Genomic DNA, 10,384 nt, shown 5'->3' with positions numbered 1-10,384 from the left:
TCCCCCAAGGATCCTCCCTTTCATCCACCCTATTTAACATTTATATGCTCCCCCTCACAAACCTCCTCTCCAACCTTGGTATTACACACTTCATCTATGCAGATGACGTGCAAATCCTCATACCCTTCACTAACTCTCTACTCACTGCTCTCCAAAAATGGAACACCATCCTCGCCTCCATAAACCAACTCCTCACTGACATGCACCTTGCCCTTAACCCGCAAAAAACTGAACTCCTCCTCATCTCCTCCAAACATGCATCCATACCCTTTCCCTCTACCCTCCACCCCCCTAACTTTCTCTCTGACAAAAGAAACCTAGGGGTTATTCTAGATAACCAACTAACCCTCAAACCATATATCAAATCTATCCTTAGCAGCTGCTACTTCAAACTACAAACTCTCAAAAAACTCAAACCCCTTCTCTACTTCTCTGATTTCCGCACAGTACTTCAATCTATAATTTTCTCAAAGATTGATTACTGTAATGCACTCCTACTTGGTCTCCCTGCTACCCACATCAAACCTCTACAACTCCTTCAAAACGCTACTGCACGCATCCTTACTAATGCCAATAAAAAAGACCACATCACTCCCACCCTCATCAACCTCCACTGGCTTCCTATCCACTCACGAATTATTTACAAAACCCTTACCCTCATCCACAAAAGTATTACTAACGAACATTACAACTGGCTAAACCCACCTTTCCTCCCTCGTACCTCCACAAGACCCACCCGCTCCTCTCTCCGTGCAACCCTTATTCCCCCCTCCATAAAATCCACAAGACTCATCTCCACCACTAATAGGGCCCTCTCTCTCGCAGGCCCTTCCCTTTGGAACTCCATGCCCCTTGACCTACGCACAGAAACCTCCACACCCACTTTCAAAAAGAAACTCAAAACCTGGCTCTTCCTCCAAGCATACCCCCAATCATCATCATCTCCTACTAACACCCTTACCCGAAATCCTTCTCTCACCTACACTCCCCCACAGGACCTACACCCAACACCCACACCCACCCCCTCTAAGGAACTACAAACCTAAAAATGTTACTCAGCACAACCGCATACACTTTCTTACCTCAATTATTGTTGTTCTGCGCCTACACAATCTTGTATATAACCTGTGTACACATCAATTGTCCCTTGTACCCCTGTACATAGCTTCTCCTTTTTGTATATAACCTGTGTACACATCAATTGTCCCTTGTACCCCTGTACATAGCTTCTCCTTTTGTATCCACTCCATCCCCCTTCCCCTTACTTAGTCTCGTCTACCCCCTCCCCTCCCCTCCCCCTCCCCTCTCTCCCCTTAGTTATTTATTTTACCTTTCTAGTTACTTACTATGTTACTTTGTTTGTTACACAATGTTCCTTGTAAAGGCTTTGCCTACATATTTTCGGTTGTAAGTTATCTGTAAACCGGCACGATGTGCAAACGGTTGCCGGTATATAAAACAAAATAAAATAAATAAAATAAATAAATAAATAGTATTCTGAGCTATGAGACATTCCCTGATGCCACCAAAGAAGTTCCTGTAGGCTTGGGATTGGGATAGAAAAGATGGGAAGGAGGCATGGGAATTTTCTTAGGCAAAAAGGAAGTTATAAAGAATTTCTGCCCAGTCCACTCCAAGTTGACAACTCTTGGGAATCATCATGGATTCATCCATGCATTGACTCAGATGGCCCCTGAACAGATTGTGCTGAGAGAATCTTTTCCTCTAGTGCCAGGTGTTTGTCGATGGCTCCACAGGAGTCAGATGCCTTGACAGCACTGATGGTGCTGAGCACATCAATTATGCTGAACTATGCATTTATTGTGCCGACTGCACAGAATCCTCATACTTCAACTGTGCCAAGCCCTGATGCGTTCAAGGTGCTGACCATGCTGGGTTCTTAGACTTCAATGGCACTTTGGAACCAAGAAGTCCACAGCCAGATGTTTCTTTGAGCTGCTCAGCCCTGACATTGCTTCTGCAATCAGGGAGCCCTCAAGTAAGGTGCTCCTGCTTGACTCACCACTCATGGATTTCATGGAAAATAAGGAGCTCTGGCAGCCCTGGATATCAGCCATCTCGTAGGCCCAATTATTCTACATCCTAGGGGATATCTGATCACAATTATAATAACTGGAAGAATCATAATAGGGCCTCAGGCACTTGTTTGTGACCATCTGTAATGGGCATCTTTTGCCCACAATGCAGTTCTTGAAGCTGCAGATGGTAGGCATATAAAAAGACATGGTTTAATGGAACCCACTCAACATGGATTTACCCAAAGGAAGTCTCGCCTAACAAATCTGCTTCATTTTTTTGAAGGGGTTAATAAACATGTGGATAAAGGTGAACCGGTAGATGTGGTGTATTTGGATTTTCAGAAGGCATTTGACAAAGTCATGGGATAGGAGGCGATGTCCTTTCAGGGACTACAAATGGGTTAAAAGACAGGAAAAAGAGAGTAGGATTAAATGGTCAATTTTCTCAGTGGATAAGGGTAAACAGTGGAGTGCCTCAGGGATCTGTACTTGGACCGGTGCTTTTCAATATAGATATATATATATATATATATATATATATATATATATATATATATATATATATATATAAATGATCTGGACAGGAATAAGACGAGTGAGGTTATCAAATTTGCGGATGATACCAAATTATTCAGAGTAGTTAAATCACAAGCGGACTGTGATACATTACAGGAGGACCTTGCAAGACTGGAAGATTGGGCATCCAAATGGCAGATGAAATTTAATGTGGACAAGTGTAAGGTGATGCATATAGGGAAAAATAACCCTTGCTGTAGTTACACGATGTTAGGTTCCATATTAGGAGCTACCACCCAGGAAAAAGATCTAGGCATCATAGTGGATAATACTTTGAAATCGTCAGCTTAGTGTGCTGCAGCAGTCAAAAAAACAATGTTAAGAATTATTAGGAAGGGAATGGTTAATAAAACAGAAAATGTCATAATGCCTCTGTATCGCTCCATGGTGAGACTGCTCCTTGAATTCTGTGTACAATTCTGGTCGCCGCATCTCAAAAAAGATATAGTTGCGATGGAGAAGATACAGAGATGGGCGACCAAAATGATAAGGGGAATGGAACAGCTCCCCTACGAGGAAAGACTGAAGAAGTTAGAGCTGTTCAGCTTGGAGAGGTCTTTAAGATCATGAGAGGTCTAGATGTGAATCGGTTATTTATACTTTCAAATAATATAAGGAGTAGGGGGCATTCCATGAAGTTAGCAAGTAGCACATTTAAGACTAATCAGAGAAAATTCTTTTTCACTCAACACACAATTAAGCTCTGGAATTTGTTGCCAGAGGATGTGGTTAGTGCAGTTAGTGTAGCTGGGTTCAGAAAAGATTTGGATAAGTTCTTGGAAGAGAAGTCCATTAACTGCTATTAATCAAGTTTACTTAGGGAATAGCCACTGCTATTAATTGCATCAGTAGCATGGGATCTTCTTGGTGTTTGGGTACTTGCCAGGTTCTTGTGGCCTGGTTTGGCCTCTGTTGGAAACAGGATGCTGGGCTTGATGGACCCTTGGTCTGACCCAGCATGGCAATTTCTTATGTTCTTAGGCTTCTTGGAATCTGGCATCTTTTTTTTGTTTCTATTATACTTTTTTTTTTTTTTTGTAGCACTGAAAAGTATAATTGAGGGGCTGTAACTAAGGGGGGAAACCCCCAAAGGATTGAGGAAAAACAATATTCAGACAGAGTGAATGTCCAAATAGTAGTGCAGACAGAAAATGACTGAAGAGCTCACAAGGCAGTGCTCATGCCAGACCTCCTGCATATGCTCAGTGGAGCAAAGACCTGCTGAGCTCACAGGGGGGTGGGGGTCTGTTCGGCGCTGCCAGATGATGTCATGGCTAATTCAGCCCTGCTTCTCAATTGAGAACTGAGTTCAGAAAACCTGGCCTACACTAACAAAGTTTGAAGATAAATCTGGAGATCAACTGGGGCCTTTTGTATTGGAACCGGATGGAAATTGGGCAGATTAGCCTTACGATCCTTATGTGCCATCTTATTCTGGGTGTCTGTGTTTGGTTTGTATGCTCTTCAGTTCCTCCTTTGTCTGGATGCTGTTTGGTTCCCCGTATAGGGACTCGGGCTGATGGACAGAGAAGTGCTGTCATTGTGTTGCCAAGCTGAGCAGAGTCTTCTTCAATGTCTCTCTCTCTCTCTGTACTGCAGGTCAAAGAGAAAGAGTAGCAGTGCTGCTGAGGCCCTGATCCTTCCTTCCTTTTTCTCTTTCTGATGCAGAGGACTAAGGCGTAAGTCTCGTTCTCCAGTCTCTTTGAAGCAATGGCTATGGGATATGCTTCGTCTGGAAGGCGTCCTCAAGCAGCAGTGGATAAGAGGTAAGTCTCCTCCTCCAGCCTCTCCGAGGCAGAATAGATCAAGGGAACTGAACTGTTCCGTAAGATGGGGACCTGTTTTATCTCTCCAGTAGCCTGCTGCAGGGCCCGGTAAAAGAGCTGATGCAAGGCTGGCGCTGCACCTCCAACGGAAAGATTACGGGAAGTCCCAACGAGGGGTCGTGCATCTTTCATGCCTTTAATACACTTGGGCAGAAATTGTCAGTTCATTAAGATTCCTTACTGTATCTCTGGTGATATCACTAGTTTATGACTTATTGAATTTGCTTTTATTGTTCATTTTTAGGTCATCTCCATTATTTTCTAATGACCAACTCAAAGTACTTATTTAATGTTAGTAGATTTAAGTCAGTTTTATCACCTTACTAAGCTCATCTCTCTATCCGTTTCCTTTATTACCGCATACAAGCAGAATTCATTTAATTGAATTTTCCATTATTTTTTGTGGAAATAAAGGTCTACAAACAAGTTCTATTAAACTCCTTTCATCAGCTCAGGAAAGATGTGTAACCCACTTTAGGATAACATTTTTGGGAAAGTTTGTAAAGTTGTTAGGGATACGTTTTGGAGGAACGTTTGGAGCTCTGGGACTAAGGGAATTTTATTCCAGGGGGGGGATTTTGCACATAATTCCCCTCCCGTACAGAATTTGTATTTTCCATGCCAAATTTGGAGGGAAGGCCCAGTGGGCCACGCGCAGAGTCCATCCCACTTGTGGCTTAAGAGCAGGATGGCTGGCGGGCTGCATGCAGAGCCCATCCCACTCGCGACGAAGATAGGCAGGCCCAGCGTGAGAGAGAGGAAGTGTGCTGTGGGGTGCTGTGTATGTGTGTGAGTGTTAGAGATGAGGGAGAGCGTATGTGAGTGAGAGACTGGGATCCTATATGTGTGAGAGAGGGAGCCTATGTGCAAGTGGATGGGTGTATGTGTGTGGTGTGAGAGAGAGTCTGTGTGCTAGAGAGAGGAAGCCTGTTTGAGGGGGAGTGTATATGTGTGCAAGACAGAAAGTCTGTATGTGAGAGGGAGCCTGTGTGAGGGTGTGTGTATGGCAGAGGCAGCCTGAGTGAGGGGTATGTATGTGCAGGAAAAAGAAGGATCCTGTGTGATGGGGTCTTTGTGTATGTGAGTGAGAGAGGGAGACTGCAAGAGGGGTGTATGTATGTGTGAGGGTGGGTGTTTGTATGAGAGGGACAGAGGGAGCCTGTGTGAGGGGCTGTATATGAGAGAGGACAAACTGGGAATGGAGGGCTGGGAGGTGGAGTCTGGAGGGGGAGGGGGAGGGGAGAGATAGTGGAGAGCAGAGGAGTTGGGGGTCTGAGAGGGCAGTATGAAAGAGGTCTGGCCAGGCAGGAGGAAGAGAGGGTGGAAGGGACACTCTTACAGTGTTACTTCTAGGGAACTTCTGCTCAAAATATTTAAAACTGCATCTTTGAGTAATAACTTTTCTGTATTACATTTTAAATTAATTACACAAAGACTGTAATGTATATGGTTATTTTAACCATTATAAAGTATGCAGAATTTTAAATGTTGGCACGCAGAATTGCCCCAGGAGTAGAATTTGTGGCTGAGTTCATTGCTGATGCAGAGTAGCAGTAATGATGATTTCCTGTCTGCGTTGCTCTGTGCTTTGCGACTGTTAGTGCAACTGAGTAACCGATTCTGTAATTTAATGTGTGATTAACAAATGCCTGTGAGTGTAATTCTGTAACTCTTATCGTATGATAACCGTCACTCTATTTATCCTCTTGTGTAGAATTTTAATGCCAAGATGTTTGAAGTAAAGAGGCATTTACTGATGTATCCCTTTCCTTTCTGCTGGGGGAGGAAAGAAATAATGTGTTTGTTTTCTCGCAGAAGGAAACTTTGAAGTCCTGAAAGCTGCTGGTATATGGTTTTATTTTCCTGCAGAGCGACTGCCTGGGCAGTAGAGAGTAAGACTGGCTCACAGGCTCTTGCTGTCTGTTGTGGGTGTTGGCGTGTTCAGAGTTCAGTTTTCCTTGTCTTCTGACCCTCTGGGGCCCCAGGATCCTGAGAAATAAAGAGATGAAAATGTAAGCAAGAACGTGCTGTCTCCAGCAGAATAGTGTGACCGAGCGCGGCAGCCTGCAGGGCCACACTATGGTTTGTTAAATACTTCTCTCTCTTTAATAACATTTATTCAAAAGGCATTTCAGAGGTGGCGGTCCAGAAGCTGTGGCTGGTAAGAGCCAAGCCACGGGGTACGTGCCAGGTACTTGTAACCTGGACTGGCCACTGTTAGAAACAGGATGCTGGGCTTGATGGACCCGAGGAAAGGGGGAGAGGGCTATAAAGAGTTACCTCTTCCACTGTTAGGATTTTAATTCTGGAACATTGGTTTCCTCCAGGTCTGAAACATGGCACAGCACCAAGGAGAGGACATGAGGCCCTGTCCACCTCTTGTGGCAAAGTTTGCTATTCCCTTCATTTTGGTTAAATGTGAGGTGAACTGTTTTGGCTAACGTAACATATCGAATGCCACAAAAGGAGGAGGAGGCAAAAACGTCAAAGTATGGGACATAGATGGAAGTTATAAAAATATTTTCTTGTAAATTCATTAAACATACATGAGTACACACACAAACCCCTGAGAATCAGCGGTAGGAAGCGAGACAGAAGCTGGAGATGAGTTGTTGCAGTGGATCGAGCAGATGGGCCTAAGGCCTGCCACCTTCTGTCTTTCACACCGCTGGGACCCCATTGTATTGTTCTCTGCCTGCTTCACTAACTAACCTGTATTTCTGTCTCTTCCCCTGGTAACACACCGCCACTGTCGAGGAACTGGGAGAAGAGTTCCAGAGTTCTGTTCCGGGTGTAATCCACCATCTGCAGGGGGAAAGGTGAAAAGTCCATGACCACCTTCAAGTATAGAAAATGCAGATTCCATGTTCCCACCGGGCAGAGAACAAAACCGAAAAGAGAGATGACCTAGAAAGTCAAGCCAGCCATTGCCCCCAATGACATCTTTTTTCAGCAGCTCAGCACCCGCCACAGAATGGGATCCAGCAGGGGGGGGGGCCAAGGAATTCTGTGCAGAGGCGATGTTTCCCTGTCTCGTGAAAAGGGAAGCGGGTCTGACTGCAAAGCTCCACCGACCAGCGGCTTCAGAGTCTGCAAGAGAGTACTGGGGGCACCGGGAGGGCAATGAAGGCCCGAAGTCATGCTGACAGGAACAGAATGCTATTGCACCGATGTTCCAGGCCCTTCCTAGCATAGTGCAAGCCGGCACGGGCTGCTTACCATTGCTTGCTGGAATGCCAAATATTAGTGTGCTGCACTATTATTCCAAACCCACTAAGACATGCACCGCAGTTAGCAGTTAATACTGCGAGATCATTATCAACACTCAGCGCTTGTTGGACTTACTAAAGCTTCAGGGTGCATTCAGCTAATCAGGTCGCTGACATGGTTAAAAAACAGATGCCTCACTGTATCCTAGACAGAGAAGTGTTCCTCTGTGCTTGGCCAAGGGAGTGAGGCTGCTGCACTATTTATTTATAGATATTTGATATGCTGCCTTTTATCAATAATGGCCTCAAGGCGGATTATAGCAATTTAAGTCAGACAATTGTATCTGAAACAACTGTATAGTTGGAATCAGGAAGGGGCCAGGAATGGACTGCATGCTAAACCCTAGAGTGGAGCATTATTTATCAGCAAGTGTTTTTCCTCCAGTTGCTGTCCAGTGGGAAATCTTCAGCCCTCCAGATACCGAAGGGCTCCACTCTTGGGTTACATAGGAGTGTTTGCGTGTACATATAGCTAAATTGGATGAATCTTTTCTGGGAGACTGGCACGACCATGTTGGTCTTTATCTGCCGTTATTTAATGAGTTACTATATTTAGCATCATCCCACATCATGTATGTGACCAAAGAAATAATAATTTGTCTCCCATGATCCATAAAATTGTGTTAGATTTCCAAGGCAAGAAACCTGAAAATCTCACAACCACTGCATGCAAGACAGCGTGTGCTCTCCCTCTGTACTCCAGTACCTTTCTGTCTGCTCCCGCTGGGAAATACTTCAGATTTGGAAAGCCACGAACACGTAGACCATCAATTTCATTGGCTGTTGCATCAATTTTGGCAATGATGATGTTCTCATGATCCTTGTACTTCTCTCCAAGCTGTTCCCAGATGGGCTCCAATTCCTTGCAATGTGTGCACCAGGGGGCATCTGCCATGATAGAAGGACCTAGGTCAGTAACATACCCCAAGAGCCCTGAGAACAGCAGCAGCCACCAGCTATAAAGAACAGTGAGGGGAACAGCAGATACATAACGTTGCAGTTCATTTTCAAAAGCATGTCCGCTGGTAAAATGTTTTACCTGCCTCCTGTGTAGATAAACTTGCACACGCAGGTCCTGTTTGCATGGTAAGTTTACATGGACTGAACAGAGGCACTCCCAGGGCTGGAGACTGGAAGGGATTTGAACTTACCCTCATACTTCGGCATTTTCTCCAAAAAATGTCCACACATGATAGCAGGTGTAATTGTGTGCAGACAAATTGGGATACATTTCAAAGTGGATTGGTGTGGGTGTCTGTTTTGAAAATCATAATAATCTGTGTGCATTTGTGCTGACTTTATTAGGTGGGCAATGCAAAAGTAATTCTCAAAGCCACTTAACGTATATAAAATCCAGCTTTATGCATGGAAGCTCTTTGCAAACAGCCCCGGCGGGCATGTGTGTGCACACATATGCACGTAAGCAGACTGCATGCGTACTTTTATGTGCACTCGCAGTAGGGGTTTCGGGGGGGGGGCAGATTTGGGATGGGGGAGGGACCTGCATGTAAACCTTAGCATTTTCAAAAGTCTCTGTATAAGTGTACACGCCGGACTTAGGCACTGCTAGAAGGAGGTGTGACTTGTGTGTCTACGAGAGGATTTGACCTCAGCGTTTTCAAAGCCATAAGATTGCATTGAAAATTACCAGTAAAGTCTCTGAACAGCTCCATGCAGCTTTATAAAACTACCCTCCGTACATGCACTTTACCAGCCTAGAGGAACCTACTCTTTTTGATTCCTGAAATACTAAAAGGACTGTAGGGTATGCAACCAAGCCTCTCATTCCACAGAATACTGCTGGATGAACTTTATGTAGCTCTGATGCTTCATTCATCTTTACATGGTCCAGTACTATAAGCACGTATATGAGTAGGTGTGTTTGGAGGTCACTTAGGGTCTGGGATACAGTATTTAATGAAAAAAAAACCTCATGTAAACCTGTGTTGTGATACTCTGATTTTTGTTTTTTAATTTGTTCAAAAATTAAAATAAACTCCTAGGAAAATTCTTTGGTAAACATGATTTTGTTATTAAGAAATACATGTCTTATTATTATTATGAATTATTTCATTCCTTCCACCAGGGATGTGGAAATAGCGCAAAAACATACCACATAATATCAAGGAGCCAAAGAAGTATGTTGCAAGTGATAATCTTGTGGTCTGCTAACTTAAAGACCAAAAGTTCACAGTTCTTAGTGTAAACGCAAACAGTTTAATTCCAAATCGATAATGGTGCAATAAATCCAATAGTGGCAAAATCAAATTTTACAATGGGATTCTGTCCTCCCAACACGGGACTATGTTTCACCGAAGCTGCATCGGGAGGAACAATTTCGTGAAAATCAAAAGAAAAATCTCAAAGAATATATATACAGACCAGCAAAGTGACTATAGCACAAGTGAAACACAAATATACATACCTCATTGGACAGTCATATGAACAAAAAGCTTAAATTACACACATCAGTGATAAAATAAAGCAATGTGATATTTAGGGAGGGATAATAATGTAAAAATATCCAAAATAAACTTGAAAAATTGCAAAGTATGAACCTGATCAAAGAGTCTTGTAAGCACAAAGTATAGAAGATGGCTCAAAGGCAAGAGCGATTGAAAAATGGCTGAGACATATAGCAGCAAACCTGAGAAGCATGCAAAAGCATAAAGGC

The 10,384-nt window shown here is 43.8% G+C and overlaps 1 protein-coding gene across 1 annotated transcript in view; it reads right to left on the bottom strand.

The window, feature by feature from the left end:
- Positions 1 to 5,323: 5,323 nt before the first annotated feature.
- The window catches only part of PDIA2 (protein disulfide isomerase family A member 2), a 43,985-nt gene continuing 38,924 nt past the window's right edge, over positions 5,324 to 10,384 (bottom strand). Inside the window, exons 9-11 of the mRNA XM_029577237.1 lie at positions 8,417 to 8,598; positions 7,154 to 7,246; positions 5,324 to 6,430 (exon numbers count right to left, since the gene is read on the bottom strand). Coding sequence (XP_029433097.1) covers positions 6,383 to 6,430; positions 7,154 to 7,246; positions 8,417 to 8,598 — 323 coding nt within the window. The 3' untranslated portion in view covers positions 5,324 to 6,382. The remainder of the gene's footprint in view (positions 6,431 to 7,153; positions 7,247 to 8,416; positions 8,599 to 10,384) is intronic.

Source organism: Rhinatrema bivittatum, chromosome 14, assembly GCF_901001135.1.
Source record: "Rhinatrema bivittatum chromosome 14, aRhiBiv1.1, whole genome shotgun sequence".
Classification (NCBI taxonomy): domain Eukaryota; kingdom Metazoa; phylum Chordata; class Amphibia; order Gymnophiona; family Rhinatrematidae; genus Rhinatrema; species Rhinatrema bivittatum.
Note: the sequence above shows the minus strand (reverse complement) of the source record. Positions and strands in the feature narration are given on the sequence as shown.